At 48.1% G+C, this 21,780-nt stretch overlaps 1 protein-coding gene across 2 annotated transcripts in view; it reads right to left on the reverse strand.

Annotated features, from left to right (window-relative positions):
* Positions 1–21,780, reverse strand: part of GBA2 (glucosylceramidase beta 2) — a 228,021-nt gene that overhangs the window by 17,716 nt on the left and 188,525 nt on the right. For both annotated transcript variants that reach the window (XM_086960013.1, XM_086960014.1), the window contains exons 14-15: positions 18,687–18,829; positions 1,363–1,478 (exon numbers count right to left, since the gene is read on the reverse strand). In XM_086960013.1, coding sequence (XP_086816139.1) covers positions 1,363–1,478; positions 18,687–18,829 — 259 coding nt within the window. The remainder of the gene's footprint in view (positions 1–1,362; positions 1,479–18,686; positions 18,830–21,780) is intronic.

Genomic DNA, 21,780 nt, shown 5'->3' on the forward strand with positions numbered 1-21,780 from the left:
GACAGACAAAAAATCCCCAACGATGAATAAATCTTTAACTTCAGCGGCACACCCCCTTCATACAGCACAAATCTAGCGAATACCATCAGGATTCAGACTGCAAAACAGTTTGTCGCTCCCACTCATGGGAGCTCCATAGAGAGTTCAGCCTCACAGCCCTGAGTGGAATGAAAGTCCACCCTTAGCGTTGACAGAAAGCTTGTGAAGTTGGTTTGTATGGTTTCCCTTTTTATCAGTAAGCCCAAATGGGAACACTGTTGGCCTTCACCTCTTACAAAGATCCTTTGGAATACAGCTAGGAGAAAGAGGTCAGGAGGAGAAACACACAAAGACGTTCTGAAATACACCCCAGTGTTGATGACCTGTTTTTCCCCAGTAAGGACCAGTTATACCAAAGTCTCGGAAAGAAGAACGTTGAAAATCTCAGTTGGTACAATTCTACAGCTTTTCAAGATCCCTCTCCTGAAGAGAAAGCAAAAACAGTCATTTGTTAAGAGACACATATTCTTGGGTTAGAATGTTGAAATTTAGGGGAGAGAACAGGATGTTGGCTCGTGTCGAGTGAAGCTTTTATTGAAAGAAATAGTGCATCAGGCAGGCTCAGTCTATAGCAGCCTACGCGACTGCTTAAATCATCAAAACAAGCTTTACTAAAAAACATCGTATCCGCACCTCCCGATTTTGTGGTAGATCGTTTTCATATCTTGTCCCATTCTACTAGCACAAGGTACCTTTGCAAATCCAGATATGCCAGGATCTTCCAAGATTGAAAAAAACTTTTGAAATTGTGGAAGTTTGAAATAGTCTACCTGCACTTTCCGTTTTCTGGTTGCAAAGCGCCAAGATACACATTCGGGTGTGAGTTGTTTGCGCTATATCAAATATCTTTTACATAACATAACCTCAAAGGGGTCCTCGTTTACTATCTTGATGAAGCGGCAAAGTCTGACATGCCTTTAGGAAAACATGGCATTGAGAGTATTGACTTGTGCCTCACATCTGCAATTCCCCTAGGGTGAGCAAGTTTTCTCTCCTTTGACATGGAACCAGGGAAGAAGATTTTGTTTAGACCAAGTGATAAAACTTTCACCTGGCAGCATTTGATCCAACATTCCCAAAGAATATTACAGAAAGCAGTTGAACCGTAAAAGGTTTTCAGGGAAATCAGAAAATTGGCCTTCAAGAAGCAAATTTCATCTGTAAGAGCATCCACATCATATATTAAGAATTCACCTCCTGACAGCCCGTTTGTCAGACCTAGGTATTTTAATTTTACAGACAACCATAAACTATGTCTTAGATTATGAATAAATATTGTGAATTATTTGGTGCTGCTATAGGGAACTTAAAAAAAATCCTCACCTCATACTTTCCGTCTCCCAAACCAGAGGCACGCAGAAACCACTGGCCGGCGCACTGATCGGACATCACACTGTTCGCGTACACACTTCTGCTGCTGTCATAGTTGTAGTATTTACCTATTGATAGAGGAAAAGACAGTGAGTGAAAGACAGGAATGAACTGGAGCGGTGAAGCAGGAAATACAAAGGTACGTTTTGAGAAAAAGAGGGCAAGATAGAGGGGGGAAAGAAAATTTAACAGCAAACAGCAGAGTGAAAAGGAGAAGAGCACAGCAAGAACGCAAAGGATGGGAGAAAGGACAAAAGAAGAAACCATGGGGAAAAAAGCAAAAGTCATGAACGAATTGAGAAAAAGGAACAGTGGCAACTTTAGGAAAGAGAAACTGAAAGAGGCATGGACAAATAACCACTGAAAGAGTGAGGTTTAAGAGTTCAGAAAGTAGTCAGAGTATAGGACAGGATAACCAACTAATATGACACAAAGGATAGAGAGCGCACAGGAAGGAGGCCTAAAGTAAGAAAAAGAAGAAATTGTGAAGTATACAAAACACAAGAAAAGAGGATTGTGAGGGATATAGACATACAAGAGGAGATATGAAGTATGAAAGGCGCCACTGCGTAGAAGCACAGAATGGTGAAATTCTTCAGGCTGGCAAAACGAGAGTGGGGAAAGGAATGGCAGTGAGTAAAATAAATATAAAAGTAGTGAATAAAAAGGACTTTGGAAAGCAGAAGAGAGATGAAGGCAAACAACAAACTGAAGATGACGGGAACAAGGGTGTAAATATTATTATAAGGAATATACACGTCATAAAAGTGAGTCAGGGATCAAACCTTCAATTCCAATTATACTCCAATGTCTAAAATATTACCTTCCCATTTTCAATCACGGACATATTCATTCTTCTGTCCAACACGTACCAGATAATCGGGTCTAAAATTAATTCCCTTAAATGGAAACACTGACTTGAAAGTGTTTCCAGTAAGCGAAAGCCAGCAGTGGCATATCTCTTCAACGAGATTCAAAAAGGTCGGCATCATTTTTCAAGACTAATTTCTTGTGTTTGCGATGAATGGCGACAACGTAAATATGTCATCAGGATCTCCTTTATGACTTGCTTGAAAGCCTTTACATTTACTGTCGACAGTGGCACCCCATGTCAGGGTACACCCATGGTTGGTCTCTGCATCTTAAATAATGATTTGTCCAAGAAAATGTATGATCAGCGCAGATCAACAGTCCCAAAAAGATATATCTACGCCAAACTTATTCAAACTTGGGGGCTTAATTAGATCTTGTCGGACAGGTTACCCAGTCACAACGATGAAGTATATCCCGTCCAACGAAATATAAATCTCATCCTATCCTTTGGGATTCATATTTCGGCGGACAGGATATCAGTCTCCCTTGTGACTGAGTAACCCGTCCGCCGAGACCTAAACCGGGCCCTTGGTGGTATGAGAATCTGTAACACTATGACATGCCTGGTCCATCCAGAGATGAAAAGACCTCTATTACGTCTAGAGATCCCAGAGTCCATTTACACTCGGATTAAAGATAGAAGGTATATTGAAATCCCTGTGCAAACTTCTATTTGTGTAGGGACGGGAATGTCAAGAAGCTTGGATGGTTATACATGAAGGTCGCAGCTCAAAGAAGTCAAACATCACTGTGCGAAGAAACGTGGTATTCGCAGAAACATTTAAAATTAAATGCTACAAAAAGTAAATTCAGCCCTCAATTCCACATTTTCTAGAGGAAAACTCTGAATAGGAATGAACAGGTAAGAGTAGCTGTAGGTAAATTGCAAATACTGGAGCTATCAGCACAGAGGGATGCACCACCCTCTGTCCCCTATGCAGATTGCTCAAGACATCCAGTTTATTGCAACGAAGAGCAACTTATCTGTATCATTCTCCAGGGACATGACACCTATCAGGAGGATATCAATGCCTGTTAAGTCCCTGAGGCGATAGGCCAAGCATCCGAGTTTCAAATCAGTATCCATCAGAACAATGCAACTCGTACCCAGCGATACTAGCTTCTTATCAATCAAAAATACTTACACATTATTAGCACAGGGAGCAATTTGCATTATGTAGAAAAAAGGGTACAACACAGGGAGTCAATGCATTTCTAATAAAGTGCTTTTGTCTAAATCTGCACTTCACACTAGTTGGACCACCTCAGCGTCCATGACATTCAGGTGCTTATAGATTCACACTGGTATTCTAATGCAAGTTAGTCTGGATCTTATATGGATGTTAGATTTGGGGATCTCTAGTTGGCACAGGTAGGTACTTGTGACAAATAGGGACCCTTGCGCTCTAGTCAGGGTAAGGCGGTGCACTCCTAAAATAACCCCTGCTCACCCCATTGGTAGCTTGGCACAAGCAGACAGGCTTATCTCAGAGGCAGTGTGTAAAGCATTTGTGACTACATACAGTAACCAAGTGACAACACTACAGATGGACACCCCACTGTTGTATATTAAAAATAAGAATTCTTTATATAGATTTAACACAAGACCATAAATGACAAAAATACACAATACTGTACTTCAAGATGGTAGTTTTAGCTTAGTTCTTAAGATGCCACACTTTGAGTCAATGTACCTTACGAAGCGTTGCGCTTCCACAACAAGCAATGCTGCAGCGATGGAAAATGCGGCAAAGTTCCGGTGCAAATAAATAAAGACGTGAAGATCTTCCAGATGCGGCACGCTTCTAGGGGATGCGAGAAGTTTCGATTCGATGTGTCAGCTGTAGCGGCAACACCCTTGTTCAGCGAGGCGACGGCAACAGCTTCAGCTGCTACACTCTTCTCCGACGTTGCGAGGAGCTTCCGCACAATGCAACAACTACAGCACAGACATTCAAGATGCAACGGCAGCAGCTCAGACAGCGGCGTACTTTTCTGGGGGATGAGAGGCGCTTTTCTCGATGCGGTGGACGCGACAGCTACAGCGCCGACATTCAAGATGCGAGGGCAGCAGCAGCGATGGCGACATGCTTCTTCCTCGTTGCGAGACATTTCTCTCGATGCGGTGCAATAAGACAGCTACAGCGGGGGCACCCTCCGTCGGAATTGCGACGGCATCAGCAGCGACGGCGACACGCTTCCTCTTCGTTGAGATACACTTCTCTCGATGCGGCGCATTACAACAGCTACAGCGCCGACATTCACGATGCGACAGCAGCAGCAGCAACAGAGACATGCTTCTTCCTTGTTGAGCTCCTTGCGACATTCAGTCCCTCAGAAGGCCCCGAACAGCCGCAGGCACTTCCAAAGAACTCTGGGGAGCTGGGGGGTGAAGTCTGTGTTCTCAGCAGGAGGCAAGCTCTATTTCAAGCCCTTGGAGATCCTTCACAAGTTGAAAGCAAAGTACACAAAGTTCCTTTCTCCTTCCTTTGGCAGTCAGGCAACCACTGCAGGCCAATCCCCTAAGCAGCACTTCAGCTTAGGAATAGTCTCTCCTCAGTTTCTTCAGGGTCCTCTCCTCAGTAAAGGTTTCTTCTTGTAGTCCAAAAGTGATCTAATTTCTTGGTATCAGGGTCCCAATATTTATACCCCAAAATCCTTTGTCCTCTGAGGGCAGAGGGGCCTTTGCCCAGTCCAAACCAGTTTTGAGGCACTCTGTTTACAGGACTCCTCCTTTCCTTTCACAGTGCAGGGCAGTAACATCAGAAGCCCCACAGGAGGTGAAGCCAGCCTTGTGGAGGGAAAGAACAGCCTTGGAGCACTTTGTTGACAAGATTCCTTCTCTTCATTCACTGTGCAGGGCAGAGACATCAGCCGCACCCCAGGAGGTGTAGCCAGCATTGTGGAAGGCAGGCACAGCACTATTCAGGTCCCAGGTACAACTCCTCCCACCCATCTAGATGCAGATTTCTCTATTCATCACTGGGCTGACTCATTCTGTCTCTTGGAATCCCCCAGCCCTGTCACTCAAAAACACCAGACAAGGAATACACAACCTAGCAGAGGCAGGCCTGGATAGTAAGACAAGAAAATACATACTTTCTAAAAGTGTTATTTTCAAACACAGAATGTTAAAACCAACTTCACTAAAAAATGTATTTTATCATTCTGAGTTCAGGCTTACTAAACTCGAATTTCTACCATGTTCCCTGAGTCAGTTAGGATTACAAAGTGTAATAATCTAACTACCCATTCTGCCCTATGGAGAACAGGTAGCCTTGCAATTGTGAAAAACGAAAATGGCTGTAATTCACTAATAGGACATGCCACACACATCGGGGCATGTCCTACCTTATACTTACAATGCACCTTGCCCTTGGGCCTACCATAGAGGTGTCTGATATGAAGAAAAGGAAAGGTTTAGTGACTGGCAAGTGGGTGCACTTGCTCAGTCAGCATGTAAGTACCAGACTGCACACCGGATCTGCAATGGCAGGCTTTAGACACCTTTTACAAGGCTGCTTCTGTGGGTGGCACAACCAGAGCTGTAAGCTCACCAGTAGGATTTGGTTTACAAGCCCTGGGCACTCCTGGTGCACTGTACTAGGGTCTGACCAGTAAACCAAATCAGTCAATCATGGAATCACTAATCCATACATCAATTTACAATAGGGAGAGCATATGCACTTTAGCAGTGATCAGCAGTGGTAAAGTGCCCAGAGTCATAAAACCAACAAAAACAGGTCAGACAAAATAGAGGAGGAAGGCAAAAAGTTCAGGGATGACCCTGCAAAAAGGGCCAAGTCCAACAACGGACATGCACAGGCCCCAATGTACGACCAATAGGGTTCCCTTCGGCTGGACAGAGTATATCACAAGGTGCTCCTCAAGTTTACTGGCGGGCCCAGAGGAGGAACGACAGCCCACAAAGGCAGAACTGTATGTAGACTAAGGGGGAAATTGGCTCCTGGACAACATGGCTACTGACTACTGGCAAACAAGGTTAAACTGACATGCTATAATAAAGCTGAGGATCTTTTTCAAGCCTCTCAAATTGATGTTCATCTCCTCTGTGATACCACAGCACATAGACGAGCCAACTAGCCCAGTCTAGGACCCAGCCCTGATTTAATATTGTCCTTGTAGAAATGGAGGAAATCCCAGCATTAGGACAAATAAAGCTCTTTTTTATAATCAGCTTTACCGTCTATTTGTGATACAAGTCAAGTCAAGTCATAAATTTGTATAGCGCGCTACTCACCCAGAGGGTCTCAAGGCGCTTAAGGGAGAGGGGTTCGCTACTGATCGAACAGCCAGGTCTTGAGTTGTTTTCTGAAGGAGAGATGGTTCTGTGTAAGGCGGAGGTGGGTGGGGAGGGAGTCCCAGGTTTTGGCCGCTAAGTAGGAGAAGGATCTTCCTCCCATGGTGGCTCTTCGTATGTGTGGAATCGTGGCGATGGCTTGGTTGGACGACCGTAGTTGGCGGGTGGGGTGTAAAAGGTCAGTCGAGTGTTGAGGTATCTGGGTCCTAGGTCGTGGAGGGTCTTGTGTGCGTGGGTGAGGAGACGGAACGTGATTCTCTTGTTGACGGGGAGCCAATGCAGGTCTCTCAGGTGACCAGATATGTGGTTGTGGCGAGGTATGTCTAGGAGGAGTCTAGCGGAGGCGTTCTGAATGCGTTGAAGTCTATTCTGTAGTTTGGCTGTGGTTCCGGCGTAGAGGGTGTTTCCATAGTCCAGACGGCTTGTGACAAGTGCTTGGGTGACCGTTTTCCTTGTTTCGGTTGGGATCAAGCGGAAGATCTTTCGGAGCATGCGTAGGATGTTAAAACATGATGGTGAGACGGCATTGACTTGTTTGGTCATCGAGAGGGAGGAGTCTAGGATGAATACCAAGTTGCGAGCATGGTCCGTTGGTTTGGGTGCGATGCCTAGGGCCAGTGGCCACCATGAGTCGTCCCAGGCGGAGGGGGATGATCCTAAGATGAGGACTTCCGTTTTGTCCGAGTTCAGTTTTAGATGGCTGTTTTTCATCCACTCGGCTATGTCTTTCATCCCTTCTTGTAGGTTGGTTTTGGCGGTGGTTGGGTCGTTGGTGAGGGAGAGGATCAGCTGGGTGTCGTCTGCATAGGAGATGATGTTGAGGTTGTGTTGGCATGCGATGGATGCGAGGGGGCTCATGTAGATGTTGAAGAGGGTGGGGCTGAGTGAGGATCCTTGTGGTACTCCGCATATGACTTCGGTGGCGTCCGATCTAAAAGGGGGGAGGCGGACTCTTTGGGTTTTTCCGGCTAGGAATGAGATGATCCAATCCAAGGCCTGGTCTTGTATCCCGGCGTCCCTGAGGCGTTGTACAAGGGTGCGGTGGCAGACTGTGTCGAATGCTGCGGAGAGGTCCAGGAGGATGAGGGCCACTGTTTCCCCGTTGTTGAGCAGTGTCCGGATGTCGTCTGTGGCTGCAATGAGGGCGGGCTCGGAAACCGGATTGTGAGGGGTCTAGGGCATTGTTAGCTTCAAGGAAGGCGGCGAGCTGACTGTTGACAGTGTTCTCTATGACTTTGGCGGGGAATGGGAGGAGCGAGATGGCACGGTAGTTCTTAAGCTTTGTGGGGTTCGCTGTAGGTTTCTTCAGGAGGGCAGTAAGTTCAGCATGTTGCCAGCTTTCCGGGAAGGTGGCGGTGTTGAAGGAGCAATTGATGATGTCCTGGAGTTGGGGGGAGATGATGGAGTCGGCCTTGTTGAAGATGTGATGGGGGCATGGGTCGGTTGGCGATCCGGAGTGGATGGAGTTCATCGTGCAGATGGTGTCTTCGGTGCTGATCGGGGTCCAGGCGCGGAGGGTGGTGGTGGGGGGCTTCGGTTCTGTGGTTGGGGGAGTGGTCAGGTCGCCGAAGCTGTTATGTATGTCAGCGATCTTGCTGTGGAAGAATGAGGCAAGAGAATCGCAGAGGTCTTGAGAGGGAGTGATGTCGTTGTTGCCGGCGTTGGGTTTGGTGAGCTCTTTGACAATGCTGAAGAGTTCTTTGCTGTTGTGGGCCTTGTTGTTTAGACGCTCCTTGAATGCTGATTTTTTGGTGGTGCGGATCAGCTGGTGGTGTTTGCGGGTGGCGTTCTTGAGGGCGGTCATGTTGTTTGTGGTTGGGTTTCTTTGCCATGCTTTCTCGAGGGTGCGGCAGTTCTTTTTGGAGTTCTTGAGGTCGTCGTTGAACGAAGAGGCTTTTTCGCTTCCTGGCTTGTTGGGAGGGTTTTTCAAGGGTGCTAGTTCATCAGCGCAGTGGGTGATCCATTCTGCGAGCTTGATGGCTGCTTGGTTTGGGTCCGTTGGTCTAGCGGGAGGGTTTTGGTTTAGAGATGTGGTGAGCTGGTCGGTGGCAATTTTGTTCCAGTTTCTTCGGGGAACTTGTTGCGGGTGGTGGTGGGTCGTGGTCTTTCTGAAGCTGAAATGGACGCAGCTGTGGTCTGTCCAGTGGAGTCCCGTGGCGTGATTGAAGGATATGTGCTTGCTGGAGGTGAAGATTGGGTCGAGTGTGTGTCCGGCGTAGTGGGTGGGGGTGTTCACCAGTTGTTTGAGTCCGAGATTGGTGAGGATGTCCAGCAGGGTGGTGGTGTTGCTGTCGTTGTTATTCTCCAGATGGAAGTTGAGGTCTCCTAGTAGGATATAGTCATCGAAGGGGAGGGCGTGCGGGCTGATGAAGTCAGTGATGTCTTCGCTGAATTGTGTGCGGGGTCCTGGGGGTCTGTAGATGAGGGTGCCTCTAAGTGTGGTCTTGGGGTTGGTGTGTATCTGGAAGTGGAGGTGTTCAGTGGCTAAGAAGGTGTCGTCGGTGGTGGTCGTGATGCGGATGGTGTTCTTGTGAACGATGGCGATACCTCCTCCTGTTCTGTTGATGCGGTCTTTTCGGATGATCTTGTATCCGTCCGGGATGGCTATGGCGATGTCTGGCGCTGATGAGGCGTTCATCCATGTTTCCGTGAGAAAGGTGACATCCGGTGTTGTGGTGTCGAGTAGGTTCCATAGTTCAATGGCGTGTCTGTGGACCGAGCGGGTGTTGAGAAGGATGCACTTCAGGTGGTTGTTGTTGTTAGAGTTTTGTTAGGCGTTTGTGTGGGTTCTGAAGCAGCAGAACTTCAGGATTGGCAGGTGAAGGGTCCGTGGGTGCGTCCAGGGGTGGCTTGGTGGCAGTCGGGGATTCTTCCGGTGTTGAGTGCAATGAGGGATGCGGCGTCGTACGTTAGCCGGGTGGAGTGGGTTTTGCGAGGGCCAGGGGGTCTGGCACTGGGCGCGGACAGGCGTAGACTGGCTTACCTTTGGCGCACCATCGGCGCGCATAGGGCGCGCATAGGGCGCGCACGCTGCGTGTGAACGCTGCACGCAAGTGCATCTGTCATAAGTGGAGAGTGGAAGGGTCGGAGCGAGGGAGGAGGAGCTGGGAGGCGGGAGCGGGGTGGTGAGTGGGGAGGGGATCGATTGTAGGTGCTGTAGGGAGCGGGGGTGGGGCCGCGGGGGAGCAGCGGCTGGGAGCGGGGAGGAGAGACTTGCTGGGACAAGAAAATGGCACCAAACAACAACAAGGTGATGCAGGGCGAGATCGGGGCACAGAAACTAATTCAGGCAGCAAATACGATCAGCAGCAGAAACGTGAAGCACAGTCTGGCACACAGATTAATTTTAGCAGCAAATACAATACCACAGGCGAGATCGGGGGCAAAGTCAGGCACAGAGTGTGGAAGCGCTACAAGGATGGCCAGGAGCGGGTGTAGAGACCGTGTCTGACCAGGTCAGGGCGGAGAAAAAGTCATTTCTTCGGGGTACATTGCAGCTGGCTAACAATTAGCCTCTAAAGTTGTTTTGATTGCTCCAAACCATTTGAGCCAAACTGGTATGTTCGAACCATAATCAATGGACATCAGCGATGAGCGGGAAGATTGCTGGCATTTCTTTGTCCATATGGGCAGCAGCAGCTGCAGTAGGTTTATTCATCCTGCTAAGAAGAGTTCTTGTGAAAGCAGCTACCCTGATCTTACCACTGGTTTCTTGCTGCAGATGCCGGATGAGCCAGACCGGAGAACACTTCTAAACCTACTGTGTTTGAGGGGACACCTTGCATGCTGGACCAGCCAAGGACTTCACCAATATCAACACCCTGAACAGAAAGGCAACTAGAACACACAGGAAGCAAGCAACTATAAACCCAGTACAGGTCTCTTGGCCCTCAAAGAGTCGAGAGTGGTGGAGGACTTTAGGCAGGCAAAATAATTCTTAATCCAGTTACTCTGGTTTCTGCTCCAGACATGAGTCATAAAGAATCTTCTTTGCTGTACCCCCCCTCTGTTATTCGTAACCAGGAGTCGGGACGCTTATCTTAGATGGCTCGTGCCTTCACTCATGGCCTCCTAGTGGGATTGTTTGTATTGTCTTCAATTATGACCCGAGCTTCAGCCTCGCTGGACCTTTATTCAATATATAACTGAAGTATCATTTCGATCTGCTTCGAGCCCCATAGTTTCTATTTCATCAGTATGCCAATGAACACAACTTTATCAGAGGTCAAGTACTGTCAAGGTTATTTATTTATTAACTTCTTAGCACACTTATTTAAAACCATTGCAATGGTGGCGCCTTCAATACATCCTTACATCCTCAGGAGCAGTGGTCCTACTGGCCACCACATTTTAAAAATCATTGTTCAAAAAATGCAATCTTGCACAGTGGTCTTACTACGAATGAAAGTATTAAAATCAGAGATAAAATGAATACATTGACTTAGTGGGGTGATAAAACTCTGGGGCATGCTGTAAAGTAATAAGCAATGAGTTTTTGAGGAATATTTGTTTAATTGACTAAACAAAAACAGGAAACAGAAAGAATAAGCAAACAGTTGACACAATGGGTTCTAGGTGGTGTAGTATCAGATATATGTATCCGACGTAGGGTCCAGGAGACGGGGCTGAGGATTTACCCCTGTGTCGGTGCGCAGTTGTGTAAAGTTGGGTTCATATACCACATTAGTGCTAGGCATCTGCAAGACCAAGGTGCACACTGTGGCAACTTCAGGAAGTGACGATGTTGCGCAACATTAAATCAGGTTAAGTTTATGCGGTGTGTGGAGTCCAGAACCTAATCCAGAGTTATGCACAGCATTTTAAGGTGGTTCCGGATGGTGTTTCTAATGAAAATGCATTTTTCATTTGGACTATAACTTTTGACTTCTTGGACGGATGTTCACTAACCGTGGCAACCTACCCGCTCACTCAGTCTGCTAAGTCTCATCTATCCAAGTTTCCTTTAGATCGGTCCAAACGTTTAAAAATTAGGGAGGGGTTGAAAAAGAAGCGCTCAATTCTACAGACCAAATGCTCAACAGATTAACAAAAAAAACTTGCCATGAAATCAAAAATGTACTTAGATTGTCCTTCTGTTTGGTACCGTATAAATCAATTCAGTAGTTTTTGAGAAAAAAACATTTAAAACATTTCCCAAGAGGGTTTTACGGTAACAATTTTGCCAATCTGTGCATAGCTGCCAAGGTTTCAGATTGCCATGTGTGACATTTTCAAAATTTTTGTGAAATTATGAGTGACATTTCAACGACTATGAGTAACACTTTCTCGCGAGCAAAAATCATGCAATTAAGACAATAGAAACTTCTAAATATCAGAAATTACAGCCAATTGAGCAACAAGAAACTCCAAGAACTTCTTGAAACTGTTGCAGAGCACCAGAAATGGAAGGAGACCGAACGTGTGATGGGACAGAGAGCCTGGACAGGAGCTGCAGGGTCCTGGCACTGCTCTGAGGGGCCCAGGAGATCAGTGTGCGCTCCAAGTGAGGGGGCGAGGGGGCAGATCATGGGACGGAGGGCGGGGGGCACTCTTGTACTACTGAGACAACATTGGCAGGACTTCATCCGGCGGCCTACAATGATAATTGTGAGGCGGTGCCGGGCAGGGAAGTGGGACCACCGCCCCCGGGCACGCACGTTTGCTACCCCAATGAGCAGCCCACGAACCCACAGAGACTGGTCGTGCACTCTACTAGTGCCTCAAAGCAGCCCAAGAGTGCATCAACAATCATGAACCCTGGTGCCTCAATGAACCAGAGACTCACTCACCAGCAGCAGTGGTGCTGTCTTCATTGATTCTGCTGGGCCAGGCAGAGCAGCCCCTGTACTCCTCCGGGGACCGGGACACTCACACACACCCCACCGGGACGGCTCCTCCTGGTGGGGCTCTCCTCAGCTGCTGGCCAGTTTGCCGCGGCGGTGGCGGGCGTAGGCGGCGGGGCTACCGCAATCCATGCGGCCGGAGCCCCATGATGGCTGTGAGTGTGAGCAAGGCAGCCTGCACTCCCCGCCCGCGCCGCTTACCAAGCTTCCTGTTCCTGTGGCCCGGACGGACGTGACGGCATACCGCCGCACATCCTGATTCCGGCCCCGGCCTGGCTGTGGTTGGTGATTGGCTCTGGCGCAGACTAGTATCATGAGACTGACACACACTGCTGTGTCATGAGCCTTGCTGGCGCCGCCCGTGAATTGCCGCATTTTCTGTTTCCAGGGCAACAGGCCCTGGCTGGCAGAGTGTGTGTTGATACATTTGTAGCCGCACGGCCGGCTCAATCTCAGAGAGCTCAGCTGCAGGCAGTGTCAGTGTGTTAACGTTACGGGACAGGCACAGGCGCACCTCGCAGCAGTCAGAGAGCCACGGGCACAGTGTGACAGGCGCGTTGGTGGCAAAAATGCGTGACATTTCATTTCAGTGCGGTGATGCGGATCACCGCACTGAAATGCGTGAGTGTCACACGCGTTGCGTGACACTTGACCGGACTGTCTGTGCCATTTTAACTCGGGCGTCATGACTGTTTATTCTTAAACAAAGTGTAATCGGCTGATAGCTGTGAAAGGGAGCATGCTGCAAGCATTTGTTTGTTGCTGTAGACTCCGATGCTCTTCTTTTCTTTCTCTCTGCTATTGGATTAGGACGTGCATCAGGTGCGCCTCGAAGCCTGCTGCCAAGACACTTTTTCAATGGGTTTTTTCGGCGCCCACTCCACTCTAACGTTTTGAAGCAGTGCTACCTCCTAACCGACCTCGGAAACTGCGACCCTGCGTGAGGTCATGGAAGGGACGCCCATTGGCCGAAGCCTGTAGCGCCATGCAGGCGCCGCTCCCCAGAGCACGACGAGAGCGGAGGCGCTGCTCCATCTTCAGAAGCTGAAAACCCTGTGTCAGCGCCGAGACAGACAGTAGGCCGACAGCAGAGTGTAAGAAACAGCCAGATATCTTCGGCGAGGTGGCCCTGCACAGCACTGAAGAAGAAAGACCTTCTGGCCCCGCTAAACCCAGCCCGAGATCCCCAGCTCCGATGTCTCGGAGCAAGAGAACGGAGGATGTTGGATCCAGGTCTGCGCCTGCGCTTCTTTCAAATCCCAGAAATGGCCGCACGTCAGTGCTGAGCACCACCCAAGGCCTACGCCTAAGCCGCTGCCATCTTCAGGTGCCCACTGCCCTCCAGTCCTGGATGACACCGGAGCAGGGTCTCGGAGCTGAGGAGAGATCCGTCCAGGGGCAGTTTTGAAACGCAAACGTCAGCTCTGACTTGCGAGCTTTGCACGGTGAGATCTTTTCTTCCTACAGCCATGGGGGACCGACCCTAATGGGGACCGACCCCAGGGCAGCAGTCGAGGGCACCCAAAGGCGTAGGATTTTCAGCAATGGACTCACGCTGCCATTTTAGAGTATGAATCGATTTTCAAACTTAATTTCAACCACCGTGAAAACAAAAAAGCACAAGCAAAGCCAAACATAAGTGTTTGGCTTTGCAAGGAAGGCAGAAAACAAAACCCTGCTGTGCAGTCAAAGGTTGTGCAGGGGGGAGCTTGCAGCATGCACTCAGGGGAAGTGCCTGTGCAGTGGGGTGGGCTGCCAATGGGGAGTTGGATGCAGGCTCGGGCCACAAGTCAGGCGCTGCACCCAAACCCTGCTCTGCACAGCCTTCACCCCTGCGTAGCACGGTATGTGTGGCAACAGCAGGTTGGGTGTAGCGATACCAAACTCCCACTGCATGCAGCCAGGATCGTCCACAGTGGGGGTTGCAAATTAAGTACATCATAATCAAAAATTTAATTGACTGGAAAAAAAAGTTTAAAAAACAGGATTTCTAAAAATCCCCAGGTATTATGAAGACCCACAACATGCGATAACTTGGGCTGCCGCCATGCTCAGAACACCAATTTGCCAACTTCACAGAAACAAAGAAATAAGCGGTCAATCAGATTGGGGAATGATGGTAATCCCTTCAAAACCACGACAGCACCTACAATGCCAGAGACCACCCCTCCGGCGACCACCACCCGCGCCACCCACCTGACCACCTGGACCAGCATCAACGGCAACAAAACACGCAAAACCATGAACACCACCCACTCAGGATCACCATCAGACCCCTGCCCACAACACATATTCAACAAAGCCGACGCAATCATCGCACCCCAACTCCTGAAAGTAATCAACTGCTCCCTCAAGACAGCCACATTCCTGGAAAGCTGGAAGCACACAGAGATCAACGCCCTGCTCAAGAAGCCCAAAGCGGACCCCAAGGAAATCAAGAACTTCCGGCCCATCTCCCTACTCCTGTTCCCGGCAAAGGTCATCGAGAAAGTAGTCAACACGCAACTGACCCGATACCTCGAAGACAACAGCATCCTGGACCCCTCCCAGTCCGGTTTCCGAAGAAACCACAGCACCAAGACAGCCCTCATCACCTCCACAGACGACATCAGGTTGCAACTAGACAACGGTGAGACATCTGCCCTGATCCTCCGGGACTTGTCTGCCGCCTTCGACACAGTCTGCCACCACACACTAAAGACACGTCTCCAAGAGGCCGGGATACAAGAGCAAGCCCTCAACTGGACCACATCCTTCCTCTCCGGGAGAACACAGAGTATCCGCCTCCCACCCTTCAGATCCCAACCCAGCGACATAATCTGCGGCGAACCCCAGGGCTCATCTCTCAGCCCAAAGCTATTCAACGTCTACATGGCCCCCCTCGCCCACGTCGTCCGCCAGCTCCACCTCAACATCATCTCCTACGCCAACGACAACCAGCTGATCGTCTCCCTCACCAAGGACACGCATGCCGCCAAATCCAACCTCCACGAAGGAATGAAGGCTGTCGCGGAATGGATGAGGATCAGCCGACTGAAGCTGAACTCACACAAAACGGAGGTCCTCATCCTCGGCTCCACCCCCTCAGCCTGGGACGACTCCTAGTGGCCGACCACATTGTGAACAGCACCGACACCCACCGACCACACACGCAACCTGGGTATCATCCTCAACTCTTCCCTCTCCATGTCAAAGCAGGTCAACGCAGTCTCCTCCTCCAACACCCTCCGCATGCTCTGCAGGATCTACAAGTGGATCCCGACCGAAACAAGAAAAACGGTCACCCAGGCCCTCGTCAGCAGCAGACTGGACTACAGCAACGCACTCTAGCAAGGGATTCCGGCCAAACACCTGCGACGTCAGCAACGCATTCAAAACGCCTCCGCCCGACTGATCCTCAACATCCCACGCCGCAGCCACATCATCCCTCACCTGAGAGACCTCCACTGGCTGCCCGTTTAAAAGAGAGTCACCTTCAAGCTTCTCACCCACGCACACAAAGCCCTACAACACCGGACCAGCCTACCTCAACGACGTCTCAGTTTCTAAGCTTCTACACCCCCACCCGCCAGCTCCGCTCCACCTGCCTCGCCCTCGCTGCGGTCCCCCGCATTCAACGAACAACAGCCGGCGGAAGATCCTTCTCCTTCCTCGCCGCCAAGACCTGGAACACCCTCCCGATCCTCCTGAGGCAGACCCAAGACCTGCACACCTTCAGAAGACTCCTCAAGACCTGGCTTTTCGAACAGTAGCAGCACCCCCCCCCGTTCCACCACCCCCTCTCAGCGCCTTGAGACCCTTGCGGGTATGTAGTACACTCTACAAATGCTTGATTGATTGATTGATTGATTGAAGCCGATGCAAATCCAGTCTATAGGAAGATTTGGGGGTTCAAGACCTAAGTTCAGAGTGTCCCGCCGTCAGGCTGGGTGCCATGTGGCTTCTCAGCCTCTTTCCTTCGATGCCATAGAAGAATCTCTGTTCTAGTGCGGAAAAGGAGAGGTTTATGAAGAGCTCACTGTTCCGCAGGTGCTATTATCAGGGTGGTATTGCCACCACTCATCTCCAACCTGCAGCGGGAGAGGCGTGTCTTTGTCTTGCAGAGGTTACCCAATCTCCCCTGCAGCCTGCAATACACCCCCACCTCCAATCTGTCTCCGCCACATACAGAGACACCCAGTGGAATGCACCTTGTCCTGGTCTTCTGCCTTGCATTCTGTGCCAGAGCCATCGGGAGCTCAGATTCATTTCTCGCCTAAGAGCATTCTGGGGCCTAAGCTGCCCTTACTTTTCTGGAGTCGCTCCTCCAGGGTCAATACTGAGAGACTGCCAGGATTTCCACACAGAGGACGAGGTGGGTAGAAGCACCAACAAGAACCGCCCATCTTAGCTGTGGCCAAGTCCTGCCTTCACAAGGTTTCTTTCTATGGAAACACAGCGTTTGAGCACACGTCACACCAAGCAAGGATGCCGAGGAAGGGCACAGACTAGACTAACGCTACTGGCCCATTCCTTCCTCCCCAGAGGAACACACAGTCCATCACACATCACTCTGCTAATCAAAACAGCAAAACAGAATAAATTCCCTCCTATACTACATGACATATATGCTTCGAAACAAGTTGAGATATCTGTGGTGAATTAGTTGACAGCCATTCAATCTTAAATCACCTCCTAAACTAACCCACATGTTTGCTCAAACTCCAAAGGTGTATTTACAGACATTCCGAACAGCCGGATATATTTACTTACAAGTGCACAGTTACAGGTACAACCTGTGTTTGTATAAAAAAAAATGAATGGAAGCGATGTGAGTAATATTAAGCTGTTTTTTGTAGTAAGTTGTAGCTTCCTAAGTAATTGTACAGTATAACTTACAGAAAGTCTGTTAAAGTGTTGTGACAAGTTTATGTACAAAAAGGCAATTTACTGTGCGGTTACTAGTCGTAGAGTGTGGGTAAGTAGTAGCAAAATGTTAAAAAAATGAAAGAGGGAAATAATAGAATTAATTGATGTAATAGCAATATTATGTATTTAAACAGCTATGAAAACGGTTACGCCCGGTACCCCTGCACCTGCTGCACCTTTCAAATCATGCCCCTTTCAACTGCAAGGTAGGTCCAATTGCGAAGGTCTGTATAGTAGTAAAATATTGCAATTATAGGTTTTTAGTGGGGTGCTTAGAACTTTGGGTCCTGGGGTCATTGAAGCTGCTGCTCCATTGAAATCACGACCCTCTTGTCTGCAAGGTGACTGCACTTGTGACTGTGTTCAGTTTTAAATCTTAGCAATCATCTGTGCTTAGTGGGGTCCCTAGAGTGTTTGGCCCCGGTGTCACTGTACCTGCCACTTTCAAGTACAAGGTAACTGCAATTGTGACTCCCTGTTTAGTAGTCAAATATAGCAATATCATGTGTTTAGAGGAATTCTGACAACTTTTGGGCCTGGTGCTACTGCACCCGCTGCACCATTTAAATCATGACTCAGTTGTCTGCAATGTAACTGCACTTGTGGCTGTCTGTTTAGTAATACAATATTACATAGCTCCTGTACATTAACTTTATTTTTAACTAGAAATGCTTATTACAACATTTAGAATTTGATTATAATGACCAAATAGATTAAGTTGAAAAAAAACAATCCAACATTGCCTACAAAGTGCAAAAAAAGGTACTGAAGCATGCATCGGAAATGCCACAAACATTCTAAGGCTAAACCATCCGCTTTACACAACTAAGTAATGAAAAGCAAAGACTCCAGCATACTGTTAGAAGTTCTCTGCCTTTTACATGGGAAGAGATCTTATCTTGATAGTGAATAGGGCTTAAACAGTGTGAAAGCTTTAGTAGAAGTGTCGTAAATGCATACAGCTAGGGGAAGTTAACAAAGTTTCACACAAGAGTATATGACCAGTAATTCGGGATTTGGCAACTCATAAGCACTCCCCCTTTTAAGATATATTAACTGTAAGAGATTTCAAAAGCGCCATGCAGGCGAAACCACAAAACGTGTGTTCTAATATTAATTCACAGCAATCAGAGATCCAGGATTGGCATATAGAGTGGCATACAGATGCCCTGCATTGCTAAGTCAGTCCTAGAGAAACGACAAGCCCTTATTTTGCCAAGAACACTTTTGTTGGGACACAGGCACCCATCGAAGCTCCTTCACAAGGAAGGAAGAAGCGTCATCTAGGAGGTGGCAGGGTCCACGACTTGGGGCGTTTTACTGACACCTACCATTCCACAGGAGCCTTTCAAACGCACTCTTTCCCTTCTCCAGGATACAGGAATACTTCTGAAGAACCACGTCATCGGTTAAGATTTCGGCCATCTTGCACATCATGCAGACAGAGGCAAGCCACATGCCCCCACAATACGCACTGAAAGAAAGAACAGAGGGGTTAGAGCTCATCACATCGAATGTCGTCTGCCTACTGGGCCCATGATCCTGAAAAATCACAGCACAGAGGGTCAAAAGCTGACAGTGCAAAGTTGTGGAAGGATTCGCTCATTGCACATTAGATATATATTCCATGGAAAGGCACAGCATCCACGCACAGCATCCACCAATTTTAAAAAAGGAAAAGCACATAAGGGTCAATGCTGCACATAATCCCTGATTTTTCTAAACAATTCCTCCTCAGAACTCCAAACTCGTGGCCCAAAAGTCGCATTTGTTGGTTTTTTCACCCCAGGTCCTGGACACAAGCAGCAGGTTAAGCTGTGCAGATAAGTTGACTACACAGCTTCCCACTTATGTCAGATGCTTGAACTGCACCATTGTTTACATTTTGTTTGCCCAGTAAGATGGCTCAAAAGCACTCTGCACCCAGTCACCCGAGTGCCCCTGGCAGTGCAACCTGTACCCTATCCTACTTTCCAATTTGCCCTGAGCAAGTGATCAGGAGCCCAGCTCCCACAGCCGCGTGGCCTGCTAGCCAGCAGCCACCAACCGGAGCCCCCCTTTCCCTCATTGGATAACATTGGGCATAACTACCTCTGCACCCGGCCGCCCCTGTGCCGCTGAGGGTGAACCAACTGTACTTACCTTACCCTGAGGAACCCCTGAGTCTATGCCCAGAACCCTAACTTCACCAGCAAAGTACTCACTTAGAAACCAATAACTCAATTACCTGCCATTGGATAACATTGACTGGTTTGACTTGAAAAATCTTTTACGTGTGAAGTTTTGGAAACTAAAAATATTCATATAAAATCACCCTAATTCCAAAGTACTCACCTGTGATCAGGGGAGAAGCCAGTACTGTACCTTGTAGCCCAGTACTGAACCGCAAAAGTAATCCTTACCGGGTTTACTAGTAATCTGTATTTTCTCCATAGGAATCCATTGTCTGCTTTTCTATGAAATTTCTTCAAAGTTGAAAACTTGAAATGTTCTGTAAAAATCATACGAAATACTGAAACGCAATTACTCACCTGTTTTAAGTTGAGACCCCAGTGCTGGAACTAGGAGCCCAGTACTGGATTACAAAAGTAACGAGATCATACTTTACCTGCAACCTGAATTTTCTCGCATTGCCAGTTTTTCATTGAAAAGTTTCTTAAGTGTGAACTTTTAAAACAGCTTTATATTCCTGAAAAATCACTACCATAACTAAAAAGATTTTACTAAATTGGTTTCAGCCCAGAGACCCCAGGACTGAACCTAGGATCCAGTCCTGGAATTACTAGAGTAATCTACAAAGTAATCAACTGTACATATATGATGAAAACCCATTGAGCTCAATGCTATAGTGTGTCTAGAATTGTGTTGCCTACAGCAACCCCTGTATATATTGTGTTCACAAAGTTTATTGCCTCTTTGCAAAGAAATTACATGAGAGTACTCATATCGAGAAAAGTATATTTTTATACCTGTTGGTTCTAAAAATAAAAGAACTATATCTGTTGATATAAAAACAATTGGCCTGGAGTTCAGTCCTTGAGTTTGTGAAACCCCTTTTGCTGACTGTGTAAAACTCACTGTCCTCTGGTACTGCCTTGCTGCTCGACCAAGCTACCACTTTTGAGAGTAAGGTCAGTCCTGACTTTAACCTCTGTTATACCTCTGGGGTTTGTGACCCTTTAAACACTGTACCTTATTCTGGTCCAGTATATATAGAGCCACTTTCTCACAAGGACCATTGAGCCGGGGTCACCGTCTGTTCCTCGATGTCAGAATCTTCGGCTTCGGAGTCATCAGCTTCGGAGACGGAGATCTCTCCTTCGTCGGCTTCTTTGTCCTGGACATCGGGATCAGGTCCGAAGATGTCCGGCACCGAGCTGCTTCCGCTGGACATTTCATGACATCAAGCCCGATGGTCACGGATGGTTTTCTTCGACCTAAAAGATGAGCAGGCCTCACAGTTGCTCTCCTTGTGCTCCGGGAAGAGGCAGAGATTACGGTCATCGTGTAAATCCGTGTGAGGGAACTTAGCAGCACACCTGGGGAATTTTTTTAAAGGAGTCCTTTCCACTGACTGCTGGCGTCGTTGGCGCAGATAGGCCCAACAGCCCGCGTCGCAGATAGAGATCGAGGATTTATAATTTTTTGACGTTGCGTGTCGAAAATGAAGAGCTGTTGAGACGATACGGTCGCGTGGGGAAGGATTGCGAGTTGGAGGGGGTTCGAGAACGACACCGACCCGGAGAACAGCAAATCACATTCGAACCAGATGGTGGAAAAAAACAATCTGGAGATGGAGTCGATGCCCAAGTGCACTGTTACCCTAAGGAGGAGTCACCTATCTTGTGACCACAAAGACTTCTTCGAAGTCAAAAACAAAGTGCAAACATCCGAGCCCAACACCAGATGGCGATCTATGCACAAGTATATGATCTACAGCTCATATGTCTCGAACATAAGTGCTTACAGACTAAATAAGACATACTGTGTAACAACAGAAGTAAAAGGGCCAGTGCTCACGACAGGTTACAAATGAAGTCAAGATGGTACTAAGGAGGGACTAACAAGCCTATTAATGAATCAGAAGCCAGCATTTACGAAGGACAATGACATATGCTAATGACAAATATGGGCGGAGAGTGGGTGGGGCTTCAAGTACATACTTGAATACAGCATGCATCGCAGAGCAGCCCATGCAATGCCCAGGGTCGACCTAAAAAGGGCAGGTCCAGGTGATACAAGCTCAATCATTCTGCGTGGGACAATACAGTACTTATCTTCAGAAAGTTGCACTTCATCTAGAAGTCTCAAAGACCGCCTGAGAGATGCATCCGGCAAGCATCACAGCAAGAAAGCGTGGTCAGATTGGAACTTAGGGGTAGGAAAGCTTCAGCATACAGGCACAGGTACTACGGTATCCATCAC

The sequence above is a fragment of the Lissotriton vulgaris genome, chromosome 3_1 (assembly GCF_964263255.1).
Source record: "Lissotriton vulgaris chromosome 3_1, aLisVul1.2, whole genome shotgun sequence".
Classification (NCBI taxonomy): Eukaryota; Metazoa; Chordata; class Amphibia; order Caudata; family Salamandridae; genus Lissotriton; species Lissotriton vulgaris.